Below are 20,645 nucleotides of genomic sequence, written 5' to 3' on the forward strand. Positions count from 1 at the left end.
GCTTCTATCACCCTCGGAAATAGCACATTCTGAATGACAGGAGAGAAGAGAGGAGTTTGGTCTGGTGAATGTGAGAATCCCTCAAAAAAGAGTGAGAGATTCCCACTAACATCTGAAACCATGATGGATTACACTTTCAAAACCTTTCTGAAACAGAGTGAAATGAGATTCAGACTTTCTGGAAGGTTAATAATTTGCCAGGGTGGGCACAGTCCTGAAAAACATTTCCCTTTGCCTTACCTTTCTTATACAACATGCAATAAAACTCTTGGAATACTGCTTTAATTCTCATTTGTTTCAGTCTTCTCCCCTTCTTCCATTGTATCCCCCTAATTCACACGAAGCTTCAGAAGATTCAAATCACCCTTAACAAATCTAACTACTACGTCTCTGCTAGCTACAGATCACCATCAAATCAATGTCACCCAAAGATCACAGAAAATTACCTCAACACCATCGATGCATTATATATCAAACTAAATACCTTCTTTTACCCAGGGGAATTTTATTACCTGAGCATTCACCAGGACACTTGCATCTCTAAAAAACAATTATACTCAAGAGTTTACCAGATTTCATTGATACCAATGCACTGGAGCAAATTGCAAAACTACAAACTAGAGACTAATATCCTTTCAGCTGGTCCTTACTAACCTATCCACCTTACTGCACCCCACCCCCTATTTCCTCATCCCTGGTTAAATGTGACCATAAACAAATCTTCTCTGCTATGCCTAGTGGTATCTCCCTACCACCAAATGAGACCATCTCTAGGGACTTTTCCAAGGCAAACCTACTTCATCTTGCAGAGGACCTATGCAAAATTTCCAAAAATCCCTTGGCAGTGGATCCAACCAAGTGGGTTGCCATGTTCACATCTAACTTTTACCAGCATTTGAAAAGTTACAAATAAAACTCAGCACCCATCCACCCTAAATATTAAAACAAATTCAGGAATAAACCTTTCTGGTGTAGCCCCTGTATTAATAAACTGTACAAAAATGGAAAATACTGAAAAGTTGCAAGAAATTCCCATCTTCCTACTCAACAATAAACTGAAATATGCCTGCAAGGAACTTAAAAAAAAGTATTAGAAAATGTAAAGCAGAGTATGAAGTTAAGGTTGTTTCAGATTCAAAAGGAAACTATAAATCTTTCTTCAGTTATTTCAGAAAATTAGGGAACAATGTCCAACAATACACTGAGCTTATAAATATCACCACCATTCTGCCCCCAAGGGCATAGCTAATATGATAGCAGACAAATTTAGAGCTAACTTTACCCCTTCCACCTACAATGGTGCCCCCCACACACACACGCACAAAACGTCTCTGAAAATTTACTTTCCACTGAAATTACATTTAAACAAGTCTTAGAATCCTTGTTGAAGGCTAAAAGTAACACAAACAATATAAATAAATAATTACATAAAATATTACTTCCATTGAACCAGACAACATACTAGGCTGCATTTTCATTAGTGCCACGTAATGCATTATCTCAGCCTCTACTTAAACTGTTCAACTTCATCCAATTTACAGAATTTGTTCCTTATGCCTGGATAATAGCCACTGTGACTCCCTTATAAAAGGGTGGCCCCTCTACAGACCTGGGTAATTATAGACTCACCAGCCATATATATAAAGCCATGAAACATATCATAACAGAGTTCATGTATGCAGACATAGGCAACTTAACTGATCTAAACCGTACACAGTCTGGTTTTGTGAAAGACAGGTCCTGCTTCCTAAACTTAGTAAGCTTCTTTCTTACCAAGAAAATTAATGGTCTTAAATCTCTCAACTACTCTGACAGATTAGCACAATTCTCAACATACACAGCAGTTTACTAGTTGCTGAAAGGTGACCCATGTTTCACTGTGAAAGTCCCTAGTCCTATTTGACTTTTTTTTGCAAAACCAGTGTTTATATAAACACCTACACTAAGGATCTAAATGTACACCAATAAACAAGATCTTTACAGAACTGGTTACTAACGTAAAGTATTCCTAGCCTATGGATTAAATTACCACTACAGGGCAAACAAAGTACTACTCTGGCTACCGTTAACCATAAGGAAAACATTGTAGCTCTATCAAGTATGCTGGGTCAGAAAAACAAAAAGTGCCTGAAAACAAATTCCAGCTCAAGGCAGCACCAGTTAAAAAAATGTTGTTAATAGCCAACAATAAAAAACAATAAAAACATAGCAATCTTTTACACAGACAAGTGCTTCTTCAGGCTTGAGCCAAATTTGTTTGTTTGTTGGCTACTGTTAATGCTGTCCTTGATGCAGGAGTGGCCTTAGGTCAACTGGTGCCCTAGGCAAAAGGGCTCCACGACGCCCCCACCACACTACCCAGTGCCCCTATCCTGGTCTACCTACATTAAATAAACACTGAAAAAGCACCCCACCTAGTTAGCCTAAGGCCGGCTATGCCTTGATGACTGAATGGGTAGACACAAAGCACTATTAAGTGCTTGAAAAGAGTGTTAACTTTATAAGTTTGTTTGCTTGGAGATGTTTACGGCTTTGCATCTTGTGGTCCTCATGATCAACTGCCTAGTATGTTCCTATGCTAAACCTCCACATCAGAAGCTGTGCATCTCTGCCAGTCTGCTAGTCCACCACTTCATCCCCTCCTTTGCAACCTTGCTTCCACCTGCAGCTCTTCAAGAGCTTTCAATGACTCTTTCAAGGCCAGTACTTCAGCGTTTCTCTGTCCCTCCCCCATCATTCTTAACTGTCTCTGCCACTCATTAGTCTCCTCCTTCCTATCTTCACTTATCCGACTTTTACACCCTATTATTTTGCACCACCATGCCACCTTAGCTCCACCTTTTCCTTTCTTCCCATTACCATGCCAAATGAATTATGTTCAAGCCAATACCATAACATTATATCAATATTTTCATAACAAAATAAATCAAGGTAAAGCAAAGGTTATAGCTGTAAATTAAGTGCTTACACACTAATTCAGTAATACCCAATACCCACATTTTTGAGAGTACAAAAAGATGAAGTATGTAGGTATATGGATTAAAAGGATCCTGTTGTGGCAGCTAAAGGTAAATGTGAACAGACCATGAAGATTATTGGAAGAAAAAAAAGAAACTGGAAACTAATGGTCAAGGATATAGAAAGAGACAGGCAAAGAAAATGTTTTAGTCCCTTTGATTATGAGTGGAATCTTTCCTTCTCTAGAATAATGACTAGGCACAGAGCTTAAAATAATTGGATTCAACAAATGGTTAAGAGGTGGTGCCATTCCAAGTGGATCACGTATGTGCCAGCACAGGACAAGATGCCCAACAGTCCCTTTTGCTTTGCAAAGGATGCCCTGCATCTCTCCTTTTAGGGCTTCTGCATAGTAAGGCATTTGCTTCGCCTGTAATGCCTTTTGTAGGCCACATCTGGCTAATGTAAACCCCATTTTAACTAGCACTTCAAATCCAAAACAGGATCACATTAAGGTTGCTCTGCTCATTGCCAGAAGTCTCAACAGCAAACTGCTTGAACTTGAGGCTCTCCAAAAATTTGGAATGCATTTATACCTGTAATTATTGAAACCTGGTTTAAATGTACATCACAGCGTATGAAGGTGACCAGTGGTGTTCCAGAGAACTAAGTGCTGGTACCTATTTTGTTTGCCATTTACTTCTCTGATCTCCACATCTTTAACAAAGACATCTGATTAACCAAGTTTGTGGATGACTGCAAGCGAAGAGTCACTGTCAAGTCTACTTCTGACGGCCAGTCCCTTCCAGCATAAACTTACACTTGTAAATACCTGATGTACTAAAAGTGGGCTCAAGTTAAATGCCAAAAATTGCAATATCATGACATTTGGTAAAAAAAAACCCTACCCCCAATATATGGGAATGACAATATCCCACTTAAAAATGAGATGCTGTCAAGGACCTTAGAAATTTGGTTGATAACCCCTTTCTTTTGATAATTATAGTGACAGTAGTCAGAAAGCCCTTCTACTTAGTGCAGCTGATTGCCAAATGAATATCATCCAGATCTGAAAAGGCCATTGTTCCCCTAGATTAAGCATTGATGAAGCTAATTATTGAATACAATGCTCTCTTTGAGCTGTACCTCATTAGACATATCGAGCAACTAGAAAGGGTCATGACCAAGACCATCACCTCTAAGTTACCAGCAAAGGCTGGCACCACTGTCCCTGTACTCAGTATCTTTTGACTCCTAAAGAGAGTTCCATACTTTAGGGACCCTTTGGTTCTAGGTATCTTATATATCCAAAAATCAAATAGCCCCATAAACACCAGAGTCAATGATCTGAATCTTTACCAGCAGATAAATAAAACATGGTAGAGACAGAGTTCGACTGCACAGTGTCTGCACCACCTCTGGAATAGACTTCCCCTACAAATTAATTAGTGTGATACTGTACCATCCTTCAGACTTGACATGTATGATTATATGAGTATTCACAAATTCAGCCCAGGCTTGACTGGACTTCTCCTTGAAACAGGAGGTATTGGCCAAGGGTGGGAAATGGCAAGGCATCAATGATTGCAAGATTCCGTTGCCTTATTTCCTATGATTCTGTGGTGTTATATGTAGGCCTGCCATACTATTACCCACAAGCAAAGTTATGGATGACAAAGACTTGAAGGAATTAATCTAACAGGGCAGATGGCAAAGATAAAGATGTTTTTTTTTCCTTTAAAAGACTGGGTGGATTTGGACTACCTGCTCTGAAGGGATACTTTAAAGTAATGCAACTGAAAGAAAAAGAGAGAGAGAGAAAGAAAGATACGTATAAAACACAAGCAGTGGAATACAGATCAAAGTGGAAAAAGATGATGGTAGAAGATGGTGGAAATATGAGAGATGCAAAAAGATATGGTTTTAGAAGCAAACCCTTATAGATAACAGGAAAGTGGTATATTTGTAAATGACCAGAGACTGCTACTAATGTTCCACATAGGTCTGTTTTAGGCCCTATACTGTTCAACTTTGTATTTTCATATAGCACCTTTTGGTTATCTAAATATGCTGACAAAACTGGAGCATTCTTATCATCACCAAATTATTTACATTTTTAGTTTACATGTCTGAATTATATGAACTGTTAAATGAATCTTAATACCAATCCATCTAAGAATGGCGTTATGTATTTTGGTAATTTCTGACATGAAAAACTATTTTTCTTGGGGAAATTGCATTATACAGGAAATGACAGAATACAAAGACCTAATTGTGTATATAAATTCTAACTTAACATTAAACAATGCATGTGCTTTTAAGGCAAGGGCCATGAGCGTTATGGGCTTCCCTCTGAGTAATGTCTTGACCAGATCTCTTGTAGTCCTACTGAAATAATTCACAATGTATATTAGACCTATAACTGAATTTATCTCATTATGTTGTACATATTCAAGAGGTGACTTCTCCATATTGGTAAGTGTTCAAAGAAAATTTACTAAAAAATTATGGAATGCAAATCAGGAATGTTTAGCTGAACTTAATTTATTTTCTACCAGTTACCACTGGTTATGTAGCAGATTGTGCCTAGCATGTCATGTACTTTATCATGACAAAACATGGCTTTTATTAAATATCTTGATGTTGCAATCACAGAGAAATTCCCATGGGGCAAGTGATACTTTTCAAATAGCAAAATGAAAATCCACTTTTAGATCAGGGTTTATCACCCAAAATTTCTGTTATATTATGGAACAGATTACCATTACACGTAAAGACATGCAATTCACTAGAATAGTTCAAGAAGTCTTTAGATACTTGGTTTAGCTTGAAAGTCTTTATCTTGGTGCCTGCATTATGATGGTCTTTGACCTTTATACAGCTTACCAGAATCTATGAAACTATTTATAAATTGGCAAACAACATTATAAGGACTAAACCAGTGGTGAGTAGTGTGACACTCGTGCACTGGCTCAGCAATCAAGGAGCTTCAATCATCACCACTAACACCAGTGAGGGGCGTCCATATAGGGAAAGGATAACAAATACACACATACACAGTAAAGTACAATTTCCCTTAACAGCACACAGAGATCACTGTCAGTCTGGGGCTGGTTTCTCCCTTTCTCTTCAGATCCCCAATAAGACTCCCCACTGGCACAGCTATAGGGTCCAGATCTCAGCCTAGTGGGCAAGCTAAAACCTCCAGCACCCTCTCTATCCAACCAGTGCTTCATGTCCCTGCCCAAGTAGGTGACACACACACACTCTTATATACAAACACACAGACACTCCTGGAGAAGGCTGGCACAGATTCTCCAGCTGTGCCCCCTTTCTGCCCAGTATAAGAGGTAGTACCAGCTGCCACCACCCACTAACATCAGCTACTAAAATGTACCTTAACAAAGGTGCCCAATTATTACTCTGCAATATTACTATCCAAATGGTAAGTGTAACTCAACAGTCAAGGCTAATTTGAAGTGGCTTTGTACAATATCACTAAATACATGAAATGTACTCTAGAGCTTACATTAACTCTACATAAAACAGCCGCAGTTTAAAGGTTTAAAAATATTTAATAATAAAATACAAGACAATATTTCTTACTGCACAGTGCTAGTCAAGAGTTCAGAGATCACAGAGAAATGCTTAAAATAATACAATAGGATAGTTCTGACATCAACACAGAAACACACTGAGTCTAATATTCCTAATTCCTAGCTATTTCTAAGAGAAACACTAAAAAGTCTAAGATCCTACTTACATACAGACACAGGCAGAGTGGTGAGTTGGATGTTCTCAAGACAAATGCTCAAATGCCCTCCTTCTTTCTCTCCTTAAATTGATAACACAGTACCACTGATTCATTTCAGATTACATCATTTCTTTCTGATGCCCAGGCTAACAGAAGCTCAACATTAACAATTTTAACATCTCTTTTGTTATCTTGCACCTGCAGGAAGCTACAGCAATAAAAGACATTCCACATGTAAACTCTAGTAATTATTCCTTAAGTTAAAACAATAGAAAGAATGTGCTAGCCCAGACAGACTGACTCTGAGCTCTGGAAATCCAAGTAACAAGATTCTTTGCTTATCAGCTTTCTTACAGCAGAGTGCACTGTTGTTACATTTTTGCAGTTCAACATCCACTGCAGTCTTTTCACATTTAAGAAAACAAGCCTGTATCTTACATTGACATTTACACATGACAGAATAATCTACAAAATTCTATCTAGCTAGGCTGGCAGCCTTCACCTATCTTCAACAAGTAGAAAATAAGATTTTGCTAATAGGAGTACTTACAATCAAGAGCACAGAAAATAGGCAAGACATTGCAGAGAGTAACTTGAGAAAATTAACAAGGGTGCTACAGTAATTGGAAGAAATAAGTTGGAAGGGAAAAGTGATAGAGTGGAAGGAAGCCAAGGTGTTTCACCTGCAAGTCAGAGATTGCCTTTCATGGCTTATTGCTGGTAGAATTCAGAGACTGAGGGGCAGCACTGAGTAAAAGGTAAGATTTCTAGTAGAATCAAAAACAGAAAAGACTCTATTAACTCATTACATCTGAGTGACATCTCCAGGTGCATCTGCAGTTAACTTCCAATGACGCTTCTAGGCTTCAAATATAGGTTGTTCATATTTATGTCAATAATTCCAAAACCATGATATGTACAAGGTTTTACAATATTTCATCTTAAAGCTTACACAATAGCAAACTCTTCTTCTTCTTCTTTCGGCTTTTTCCCAGTTATGGGTCGCCGCAGCTGATCACCTGTCCGCTCAAGATTGGCAGTGGAGTTTAATAGTGGCGAGTTCCCAGCCCGGCGCCCAACCTTCCACAGAAGGCACACACATGCACACACTCACACCTAGGGCCAATTTAGAGTGCCCAATCCACCTACAGCATGTCTTTGGGATGTGGGAGGAAACCAGAGCACCCGGAGGAAACCCACGCGGCCACAGGGAGGACAAGCAGACTCCACACAGAAGGCACCCCAGCCGAGGACTGAACCGCAGAACACAATAGCAAAGTCTACTGCATTAATATTTGACCTTTCTCTCTAGTGCAAGTAAATTTATTCTAACGGTTGTTTTTGATACTTATTTATATAGATATAGTTTTCTCATTTTTTTCTAAATATTTCAACAACCAAGTACCACAGGCAGAACTCCTTAGCCTCATATGAAAGATCTCTGCTAGATGAATAAAATGCTGCTGACATTGTGTTTAACTTTAGTGGTTGCTGAGATATTGTAAGTTGTTTACAAAATATTACAAACATAATAATTACTGTGTTTACTGTAACTTATAAAATTCAGTTTAAGGCCTAGAACCTAAAGAATACTAACTACCACTGTAAAAATAGTTTGTGCTAAAGGGTTTGCCATTTACACTTCTTTCATAACTCCTATGGTTCCAGAGATAAGAACATTTGTTTGAATGAGAGGACATAATTTGATTCTGTCAAAAGGCTTAGACTTCGCTCATTGACAGCTACAGTGCAAACGTCCGGAGCTCCAATGGATTGAATGAGTTAAGGAAAAGACAACTGGTAAAGCATATTCCTGAAATTCAGATAAAAAAAGTGTTACACTCTAAACTGTTACTTGTAGCAAGCTTCTTCGAAAGGTTAGTGACACAGTGAGCTCTACAAATTCAGTATCATCTTTCATTAAGAAAGCCACAATATTACCCATGACTTTTTATATGAATGGTGATACTGCACTTGTGCCCTACTGGCAACTACCATTCACACCCTCTAACAACTTGCATCTGGGGAGTTACCCTCTTTACCCCACCCTTGCTATGGCTCTGCTACTGTACATGACAGCTCTAAGAATCAATCAGAAGAGATTAGAAAAGAATGAGAAGAAAGTTTAGAATGACAAATTACAAAAGAATAACAGGAGGAAATTTGTAAGGGACCTAGGTATGCTATAAAGTCCTGAAGATTTGGGAAATCTGCAAGGAAATGTCTGCACAGATACTATCATACTCTGAGTGGACTTACAGGACTTTCCCTCAAGTGGAGAGTAGTTGTTGATGTGAAGGGAATGAGAGGAAATTGGAAATACATTTTGTGGTAATGTGTGCAGTTACCTTAGGTTAAGTACTCTACAGAATGTCTTGATACAATAACTGTTGGGGGATTTTGAGTTGGAGTTTAGGTTTAAAATTACAGACATTTAGTAAGGCTTCATTAAGTTTAATGTTAATAGCAGGCAAAAAAGCAATCATGTGACAATAAAAATCAAAGATTAAAGCAGCAGTAAATCAAGTACGGAATATTTGAAAGGAAATAAACACCTTAAAATTAGATTAAAAGATGAAGGCAGTAAATTCCTTAAAAACAAATATTTGGTAACAAAATATACAAAAGAATGCTAAAGCAAATGATTACGTAGGTCAGTAAGTATTGAAAACAACACAATAATGAAAAATGTTACTGTGATTTTTTTTATTATTAGTGAACTCATGCTGCACATCAGCAATGAGAAGAATAAATGAAGTTGTTGAAAAAAACGCCTAAGGAAACATCTTCAAAATCATATTAGCTCTTTTCTGTGCTACTGCATACATACCTATAACTCTGATACATTTTCCACTCGCAAAGCATCAGCTTGGGCTACAGAGCTATAGCTGGGTCACCTAGTGCCCAGTGCCACTTCCATGACCTAGCCAGCCTCTCACCTCTAAGAGCAAAAAAAAAATATTAAAGAGCCATCTCCCCAGTCTGATGATTCTGCACTTCTTAGCTAGTCTGTTTCTTCAAATCCTCAAAAAGACTTTTCTACTGTTAAAAGGGTCTGCTTCCCCAAGCTAGCAAATTTCTACACCTCTTTGCTAGCTCCTTTCTTCCCTTTTGAGGAGCAAAAGCAGACTTTTTCTACTTTTAAAAAAAGTGTGGCAAGCAGTTTGCTACAACTTATATCACACATGAAGCACTGAAGCAAAACCTTCAGTCTTGACAGTAAAAAGTAGTACTGATCTGAATTCAGAAATGCTAGAACTGTATTGAGCATGACTTCTAACACTTTACGCCTAAGGTGACTGCTCCCCCTCAATCCACTCTAAGCTTCTGTTTTGTTAGGTGAATTACAAATATAAGTTTTACATCATCTTTTTAGTTAAAGCAATATTAGAGCATTCTTCTTTTACTAATCACCACAGCTTATCTGAAACAATGATGAGTTGGATTGTGATTTACTGATCTTTACTGTTCAAATGAGGTACGACTAAGAACAATGTAAAGCAAATACAGCTTCTGTGTGACCTTCACAATCGGCAGGCTAGGTTAGAGCAATGGTTTTACTGTACTTAATTTAACATTTAGTTGTATACTGTTTGTATGATTTTTCCTCATAGAAGCTGACTTAAAATCTCTTTGAATTCTGTGGCAACTAATTTTGCTTATCCTTTCATTTCAGAATTCTTTGTTGTTTTGCAGCTGAAAATGGATTCCTTAAATGAATATGCCATTAATGATTTGCTAAAGCACAAGTATTTTGTACAGTGTACCAAATGCTATGTATATTTGAAGGTTAACATCTGATCACTGGCGATCTGTGTTCCTCATATCAAAAGTTGGAGGATTTGCTTACCATTATTAGTAGCAAGTCTATATTTACTGATGACAATTGCATTTGCGCAATTAGCACAGCTAGGAGAGCTCTTGCTAAATATATTAATGACTGGACTGATGAGAAAGGATCTGCGGTGGTGGTGCTGCGGTAGCGTTGTCGCCTCACAGTAAGACACTGTCCGGTTCGACTCTCAGAGTGTCTTCTGCGTGGAGACATGCGTGAATGTGCATACCTTTGTTGAAGGCTGTGCGTCAGGGCTGGCAACTCGGTACATAAAAATCAACTGCCAATCATTAGTGGACCGGAGTTCCGATGTGGCGACCCCTAACCGGGAAAAAGCAGAAAGTCACAACAACAACAACAACTGGACTGATGAGAAAAATACTATTAGGCAAAGTGCAGACAGAACATATTTAGGAAAGGAAGTGCTTACTGCCAGTAAAGATCACTCAATCCCTATTAAATAAGATAATACCCATGACAACTTTGGAATACTGGATACAAGTATGCAGCAATCTCAGGATTGAGAGCATAAAGAAGAAAATAAAAAAAGGAAAAGAAAGGAAGAAGTTCACAACAAATAACAAGGAAGAAAAAACTGAATAATGTCTACAAAGCGAGGAGAATACAAACTAAAAAGGACACGTATTTGTTAACACACAGATTACAGGGCACGATAACACTGTTCTATCAGAAAACCTTCAGTCTACAGAAAAAGACATCAATTTGCCAAGGGGAAGGTGAAAAGGAAGAAATTGAATTTGAACTCAGGAGGACTGAAGAACATTACTGTAGAAAAAAAGAGAAGAATGATAAAAGTGGACATCATAGCTCAAGCTGTGGATGTACAAAGCTAGCTGAATGAGAAATTGTATACTTACAAACATAATAACCAATGAAAACATTGGAATTAATAAGACTAATGGTGATGAAAATTATTCCTTTGTAACAACTGATAGAGCAGATATTACTGAATTAGAAGTTGAGGATTCATCAGACCTGGTCAGAAATTATATTCTTGTAACTGGAGTTTCAATTATCAGAGGAACTGATACTTACATGTGCAGGGAAGATAATGAACATTGAATAGTGTTATGCGTGCCAGGGGCAAAAACAGGTGTGAGACAAGCCTTGGCACACCTTAATGTGAGGAACTACGGATCTGTTTTTACTCATGTTGTACAAATAATGTCATCCACAAGGACTCTCTAACTGTTGGTAGGGAACTTACACTCCTCTTAGATATCATAGCGTGTAGAGGTATAAATCACATATAGAAGAGAGAGTCAGGTCACCATGAATTAAAAGATAAGTTGGGTAAATACCTACATGAAGAAATGATCCATTTTAAAGAATGGAAATGTGTACAGCATCCAAGCCTAATTTTGGGGGCACACTTTTTTGGCAGAATGGTAAGTTGTTGAGATTGGGAAAGAGAATCTGCAATACTTGACGAACACAAGACAGGAGGTTTGCCAGATAAAAAAATGAACCAGTTCACAAATAGCAACATTTGATGCATCTATGATGGTTGTTAATGTTAGAAGCATTAGTAATAATGTTTTTTTTGAAAAATTTGCTAAGTTCCAACAATATTGACAATGTTATCGATTGTGAAAGATAAAAAACAGTGACTGGAAACAAGTTCTGTCAGGGTGTAAATGTTTTTACTGTAACAGACATTCTATCAAAAAATCCGGTGGAGGTGTTATGACAGGGATTAAAGATTGCTAGGAGACCTGTAAATATATGTTCAGTGATAACACGATACTGTAGACTGTATAACTATGACAATAAAGACAACTCTGGAACATATAACAATTGTTGGGGGTGTATAAACCACCAAATCAAGTGTGGATGACCTAGAGGAATTCATACATTTCCTGCAAGAAACATAGGAGGGAATAACAACAGTGGTTGGGGACTTAAATTTACTAGAAAGACAGGAATAATATTGATTCAACAACACTAGTAAGGAAATTATTTACAATCCATGTTCAGGAACATGAAACTGCTTCAAATTGTAAAAAAGCCTACCAGGGAATGGAACATACTAAACATTGTTTGTGTTCCTAATGAAATTACTGTTACTTCATGTCAAGTTTTATCGCAGTTGATGTGCACTGCTCATTGGGTTATACAGGTTAAATTGTTGTTGGATAATTCTGCCAAATTGAAATCTAAACCAATGCTTAGAAGATTAACAACAGATTATATGGAAGCAAAACAGTCACTATGTAAAACTAATTGGGGTGATGCATTCAGTGGAAAAAAACTGCAAAAGGAAATAACTTCTCTAAAGCTTTTCTAGTATTTTTGTCTATAATTCTCATGCCTTGCAAAGCAAGCATGGTATATGACTACTTCTGTATCTACTTCAAACTGTTAAAAATTAACATCACAGAAAATGTCTGATTTGATTTCACCATCATCTTCCAAATTATATGCCTTCCAATCTTCATCTCTTTCTCCTTTATTTATTATTTCAAATGTATTTCTTCTTCTAAAGTCCACACCTATATGTGTGGTAATTTCTTTTACCCAGACTATATGTTCCTATTACCACCAATAAAAGTTTCTTGTTTTCCCCTTTCTCATTCTCTTCTTCCTCCTCTGTGTTCACTATCATTCCTTTCTGTAAAACCTTCTCCAGTGCCACCTCAATATTTCTTTAATCTCAAGCCATATGATTATCAGTACTACCACATTTTGCACATCTCATACTACAAGCAACACTTGTTTGCACATGTTGTCCACATAGTACACATTTTGTCTTAAAAAAATCAGTTGGTGTGGGACTTTCCTCCCTGTAAAAACAACTTGCTGGCTGACTGCTCTATATTATTACACGTTTTTTTTCCATGTTATTTTTGGTTTAGAACATAATGCGTTATCCATAACCTTTAAATCAACCTAAGCAAACTCCTTGTGCAACTGTTTTTTTAAATCTCACACTTTAATCCCCATGCTTGTGGCAATATCTTTACCCTTTACAAGTAAATTTAAATGAATACAGTGAACAGAACAAACACATTGCACAGACATCATAATAAAATGAAAGCCACTGTGGAATTATATGTTTAACATCAAAAAAGTACAGTTTTGTACCTACCATAAATGTAGATGTCCGATAGGTATGCATCTGCAGTCATAACATATGGGTTGTCCTGCCTCAGGCAGCCCTCGGTCGGCCCGATTCCAAAGTCTGGGTCTGGCCTCGGCTGATGTCGCACTTCACCCGACGTCATAGCTCCTGGGGTATAAAGGCATCAGCCGACGCCATTTTCCTCAGTGTTTCTTGCCCCAGATGCCAGGTGCCCTCTAGGAAGGCTAAATTTGGATAAATGTTGAAAATTCCAAACAGTAGCAAACAAAAAATATATACATATATACATACAAACAAATACACCATAATAGATTCCCCCAGCTAGCTGAAACAGGGGTAAGCACCCTAGGAATACCACAGAGGGGAAGGAGGGTGGGTAATCCTGACTGCAGATGCATACCTATCGGACATCTACATTTATGGTAGGTACAAAACTGTACTATGTCCTTCAAGGATGCATCTGCAGTCATAACATATGGGTAGAATACCATAGCCAAACTGGGGGAGGAGGCACTAAGATAAAGATGGTGTAGTTAAGATCCCTTGTAAAACTGCAGTTGCAAAGCCTGCTCGGAATCTGGAGTATAAGGGAAGATTGTAATGCTTGGCAAATGTATGCACGGAGCTCCAAGTAGCAGCTTCTAAAATGTCTTTGGTAGCCACTCCTCGTAGAAAAGCTGTAGTGGTGGCTGTAGCCCTTGTGGAGTGAGGCCTGATATTTTCAGGAGTTGTCTTTCCATGAAAAGAGTAACAGAATCGAATGCAATTTCCTATCCATTTTGAAATTGTCTGTTTGGAAATTGCTTTTCCTTGCACTCCTGTTGCATATGCTACCAGAAGCTGGTCAGTTTTTCTGCTGGTCTTAGTTCTGTCCAGGTAGTAGCGCAGTTGTCTATGTACATCTAAGGTGTGTAGTAGCTTTTCCCCCCTGTTCTGTGGGTTAGGGAAGAACGTAGGTAAATGAATAGCTTGGTTCAAGGATACCCTGGATACCACCTTTGGCATGAAAGTAGGATTGGTTCTCAGAGACACTCTATCCTGGTGAAAGATAAGGAAAGGCTGTACTGCCATTAATGCCTGTAACTCTGATACCCTTCTTGCAGAAGTGATCGCCAGAAGGAAGGCAGTTTTCCAAGATAAGAACTGTAAGTCTGCTGATGCAGCTGGTTCAAAAGGGGGGAGTGTTAATTTTTCCAGCACAAAATTGAGATCCCATGCAGGCAGAGGTGGTTTCCTTGGAGGTTTTACAGTTTTGATCCCTCTTAGAAATTGTCTGAGGAGAGGTTGAGAGAAGATAGGAGGATCCATGTTGTACTCTGCCGAAATTGCTGAAGCATGAATCTTAATGGAAGAGTAGGACAGGCCATTGTGGAACAGTTCTGCTAAGTATTCTAGGATGTGTGCTAGGTTTGCAATCGTGACATCTGTTCCCTTTGATGCACTCCAAATGTGGAATCTCTTCCATTTGGCTGAGTATGTTTTCCTTGTGGAGGGTCTGCGAGCCTCCAGGATAATGTCCTTGACTCTCTGAGATAAAGCAGGCTGGTTTTGTTTTATGCAATTTTCCAGGTGGTTAGCTGCAGAGTTTTCAAGTTTGGATGCAAGGTCTTGTAGTTGTTCTGTGTTAGAAGTAAAGGCCATAGAGGTAGAGGCCATGGGTTCGTCCGAGACATGCTTCTCAGTAACTGATACCAATGTTGCCTTGGCCAGTCTGGAGCTATCAGAATTACCTCCGGCTGTTCCTCCCTGATCTTCAGTAGAACTTTGTACATCAATGGGAGAGGTGGGAAGGCATAAACTGTCAGGGCCTTCCAGCTTAAAGAAAGGGAGTCCACCCTCCAGGCTTGTGGGTGGTATTCTCTTGAGCAGAATTTCTTCAGTTGGTGGTTGAGTGGGGAGGCGAACAGGTCTACTTCTGGCATTCCCCATGTCTTTGTTATGGTTTTGAAGATATCTGGATGCAGCATCCATTCGTGAGCATCCGTGGTAGTTCTGCTTAATTTGTCTGCTAGTATATTCTCTTTTCCTGGTACAAATTTGGCCTGCAGTTGGATGTTGAGATTCAGGCCTAGGTTCCACAGCTCCATTGCCATCCGGCATAAAGGGTAGGAGTGCGTGCCTCCCTGTTTGTTGATGTACCACATGACTGTGGTATTGCCCATCCTTATCAGCAGGGGTCCTTGCTGAAGGAATGATTTGAATGCCTCTATTGCATGCTTCACTGCCAGCATCTCCTTTAGATTTATGTGTAGATTCAGCTGGTCTTGGGACCATAGGCCTTGGATACACTTGCCTTCCATGTGTGCGCCCCAGTCTAGGTCTGAGGCGTCCGTGGTGATGGTCTGCCTTGGTTGTGGTTTGTGGAAAGGCAACCCTCTGTTGGTCTTGCAGGCCTGAGCCCACCACAGGAATTCCTTTTTCAGGCATGGAATGATTGGTATCATGGTTTCTAGATTATGACGGTGTTGAGACCATACATTTCTTATGTACCATTGTAATTTCCTCATATGTAGTCTGGCATGTGGTATCAAGATTATGCAGGATGCCATGTAACCCAGGGCCTGCAGGACTTTCCTTGCAGTAAGCTGAGTTTGCCTTGTCAATGCCGTGAAGTAGACTGGAAGTTGTTTTTGTTTTTCTTCTGAGAGAAAAGCCATCTGAGTTACTGTGTCCAGTTCTGCACCCAAAAATGTTATCCTTTGAGATGGCACTAGTCTTGACTTTTGTATGTTGACTGTGTATCCCAAAGCTTGTAGCAGTTGTATGACATAGGCCAAATCCTTTATTATTTTTGTCTTCTTGTCCGCTTGTATTAAGCAGTCGTCCAGGTATGGGTAGATTTGAATTCCCTGAAGCCTGCAATGTGCAATTACTGATGCCAGGCATTTCGTGAATACTCTGGACGCAGTAGATAAGCCAAAGGGCAATGCTGAGAATTGATAATGCTCTGATCCTGCAAGAAATCTGAGGTGTCTTCTGCAATCTGGTCGTATAGGGACGTGCAGGTATACCTCCTTGAGATCTAGAGTCACCAGCCAAGACTCCTTGCCCAACATGGGAAGAAGTTGTTGTAGGGTCAGCATCTTGAATTCTGGTACAATGAGATATGTGTTCAGTGCGGACAAGTCGAGAATAGGCCTCCATTGAGTTTCTTTTCTTGGTACAAGGAATAGTCTGGAGTAAAATCCTTGGCCTTGTTCCATAGATGGTACCTTTTCTATTGCTCTCATCCTTAGTAAGTTGATGACCTGTTTTAGAGCCTCTGTCTTCTGGCTTGGTGGAAGGTTTGGCATTCCTCTCTTTTTGGGTAAAGTGAAACCTGTAGCCTTTGTCTATTGTTTTCAAAGTCCATTTGTCTCCTGTGATGCAATGCCAGTTTTTTGAAAATAAAGGTAACTTTCCACCCAAGGGTGCTTCTAATTGTTCCCTGGTAGGCGGAATCAGAGCCAAGTCATTGTGTCTGTCCTGTGGAAGTGGTTGCAGTTGCAGATGTGGAGGCACTCCTCTGGTTGTCAGGTTGCCACTGACGGCCCCTGTAGGCACCCCTTGATTGACCTCTGCCTCTTGGGCGTCTATTTCTGCCTCTCTGTGCTCTGGTGGTGTCTGGAAAGGACCAATTCTTTGAAGGCCAATTTCTGCTGAACCTCGGAGGTTGGACCTGCAGAAAATCCTTGACTGTTTGCACAGACTTTGCCTTTTCTTCCACTTTCTTTAGTACCTCCTGTGCAGGGGAGCCAAATAAACTTTGTTTCTCCATAGGAGCATCTAGGAGTTTAGATTTTACATGGTCTGGTAAGGATTGCTCTTTTAGCCAGGCATGCCTTCGAATCACTGCTCCAGTCATAGCTGATCTAAATGAAGCCTCCAGTGCATCATAGCCGCATTTTAAAAAATGATTACTGACCTGCTGAGAATTGTGTACCAACTCCTGAAGAGACTTACGGTCTAAAGGTTCAGGAGAGGAAAGCTTTTTATTTAGCTGATCTAACAAAAATTCCTGGTACTGTATCATGTGAAATTGACAGTTTAAAGCCCTGGCAGAAAGAGTAGCAGATGTATAAACTTTTTTACCCCATCTCTCTAATGCTCTTGATTCTCTTTCAGAGGGTAGGGGTTTTTTGGCAGAGGCAGCTGCAACACCCTTGGGACCCTGAGAAATGGTTTCTGGATCTGCAGCGTGGGCCTTGTACAAGTGGAAATCTGTCAGGTTTGGCAGGGGCCGGGGGAAGAGAATCAGGGGCTGAACAGGCATCATTGTATGCATCATCAACAACTGAAAGAACAGGTGGTATGGCTAGAGGCCTATGCTGTGGTAAGTGTAAAAAAGTCCTTAGCCTTTTCCTAGAATCAGAAAAGTCCTGACCCTGCCATTGGAAATGTTCCCTCATTGAATGTAAAGTTTCCCCAAATGAAAATTCTTCTGCGGTCGGGGCAGAAGGAATGGAGTCTTCTGCATCCGAATCCTCATAAGGTGAGTATGGGCCTTCCTGATGGTCTGATACATCTGATCCATCCGAAGAATTGTCAGAGGAAAGAGGTTCAGGGGGTTCAGTCCTAGGCCTTTTTTCAGGAGGGGGTTGTGAGGCCCTGTCTGGGTGAGGTTGGGATCCCCTGATCAAAGAAATAAGGTCCTCAGCAAGGCTGAGAATTTGAGAACTTGAGGAAGGCCTGTGAGGTGGAGCTTTTGTAGGCAAGGCCTTGGAAAGTTTAGCTGCTTTAGCCCTGGAGAAGGCCTTAATGGACATAGAAGCAGGGGGTCTAGCTGCCCCACGTGCAGGAGTAGAAATGTCCAACGGAATGGTGTCGGACAATTCTAGTGTGCCTGCTTCCTCGGTAGGAATTTCTGTAGCCGACTCCGCCGGAGCCTCTGAGGCCTCGGTCGTCGGAGGCCTGCTTGCGGCTGGAGGAAGAACCAAGGACTCGGTTTCAGCCGAAACCGAGACACTCGCGGTAGGCCTAACCGTGGTTTCAGCCGAAACCGCGGGCCGCGAGTGTCCGTCCTTTTCCTTGCGTTTTTTAGCTAAATGAGTAGTCGGAGTCTCCGACGGCATTTTATATGCAAAAGCGGGACCAAAAAACTCTTCTGCAAACTCCGACCGACGTCTAAGTGTCCGTCGGTTGAAGGAGGCACAGGCTAAACAAGCTGATACGTTGTGGTCTGGGCCTAAGCAAGGAAGGCAGTAAGAGTGGAAATCCTTATGAGGTATTTGTTTCCCACAAGTTAAACAATTATTTACTTTTTCTGACATCGGCTGAGGCAAGAAAGAGTCCCCAACGGGGTACTTAGCTTTTTAGAAGTCTTCGGTAGCTGAAATCTCTGGATCTGACCGACCGGCACTTGCGAACACCTTCTGCTTCGGGCACCGCGCGGCAAGAAAGACTGAGGAAAATGGCGTCGGCTGATGCCTTTATACCCCAGGAGCTATGACGTCGGGTGAAGTGCGACATCAGCCGAGGCCAGACCCAGACTTTGGAATCGGGCCGACCGAGGGCTGCCTGAGGCAGGACAACCCATATGTTATGACTGCAGATGCATCCTTGAAGGACATCTGCAAGAACAAAAGATAATTAGTCAAGTAAGTCTGAACAAAATGTTCACGCACTTGTTAACTGCACATGGGTCTATTACATTTGCAATATATTCCTGCATGCACCAACTGCTCCCCATGTCACACACAAATAATGACAACTGACCCACAAGTTATCAATGAGTATTTAATGAACCAGATTAAAGAAGTCACTTACCAGATACACAGATGTATGCAGAGTGTCCGCCACAAAGCCAGCATTAACCTCACCTTCCTCAAACCCAGAGATCTTCTTCACCTTGAAATACAGCACAGGCCATCTATGGAAGATTACTAAGTTAGAAAATACAAAGCTCATGCATCTGCAGTCATTCTATTTAGAAATACCCAAATAGTGCAGTACTGTATCTAGAAAAGTAATCTGACATACAAATTATGGTAGGCTTATTACAGGCACAAATTCAGTAAAACTGGTACAAAATCAATCTGGTTTTGATACCAATTTTAAAAAGTGGTACAGGAGGATGTGTGTTATAATTACACATCAATCATGCTCTTCTGCCTTCCTGTGAAAGTGTACACCAAGGTGCTGGATAGGAGAATTTGTTTGACAGTCAAGCTTTTGATTCAGTAAAAAAAATGCAGTCTCTACCCTCGCTGTGCTTGTTCTACTATCAGCCCTTGTACTGATATTGGAAGAGACAGGGGAGTCTTTCAATCCTGATAAATTAGGTGACTATACAATCACAAATGTCTTTTGGGAGGTGCTATAACAGAACAAGGGGGTTCCAGGATGATGTGTCACTCAGTCCTGGTACAAGAGAAGTAAGAACACTATCTGCATTATTTCCCCTTTTTAATCTCTTCTTGGGACCTTGCATAGTGGCTGCCACCTGTGCACTACTGACTGATTTACTCCTCCAGGAATGAAGTCCAAGCATTCTTGAAATGGGCAAGAACTCTATATTCCTTCCTGTTCAGGGACATGATCCATTCATTCATTGTCCTGATGGCAAGAGGTGGACACTAGGGAGCAGTCTTTCCACATAACTGTTGCAGTATCCATAACTGAACGGACAGTACAAAAACTCAAAAGGTAACCTGGGAGGAGGACGGCACTGAAGAGCACTCCAGAAATCCATGCAGTATAGCCTTGGGAAAGCCAGCTCTATCTCTGGAAATAACATCTAACTGGTAATGCTTAATGAAGGTAAGAACAGAAGACCAAGTACAAGCCTCAAGGATGGCACTGGTTATCAAGGCCCTTGTAAAAAGCACCAGAGGACGAAACAGCCCTAGTAGAATGATGAGGAAAGACATCTACCATGAAAAGAACAGCACATAGAAATGGCCTTAGAAATCCAGGAAGAGATGTTTTGCTTAGAAACAGCCACACCAAAAGACCTGGGATGAAAGGAAACAAAAAAGCTGCTCAGATTTGTGAATAATCTTAGTTTTATCTAAGCA

General features: G+C 40.2%; 1 protein-coding gene across 1 annotated transcript in view; it reads right to left on the reverse strand.

The window, feature by feature from the left end:
- Positions 1 to 20,645, reverse strand: part of PEX6 (peroxisomal biogenesis factor 6) — a 737,640-nt gene that overhangs the window by 542,433 nt on the left and 174,562 nt on the right. Inside the window, exon 4 of the mRNA XM_044060276.1 lies at positions 19,396 to 19,498. Coding sequence (XP_043916211.1) covers positions 19,396 to 19,498 — 103 coding nt within the window. The remainder of the gene's footprint in view (positions 1 to 19,395; positions 19,499 to 20,645) is intronic.

The sequence above is a fragment of the Protopterus annectens genome, chromosome 1.part0, assembly GCF_019279795.1.
Source record: "Protopterus annectens isolate FY-2018-M chromosome 1.part0, PAN1.0, whole genome shotgun sequence".
NCBI lineage: Eukaryota > Metazoa > Chordata > Ceratodontiformes > Protopteridae > Protopterus > Protopterus annectens.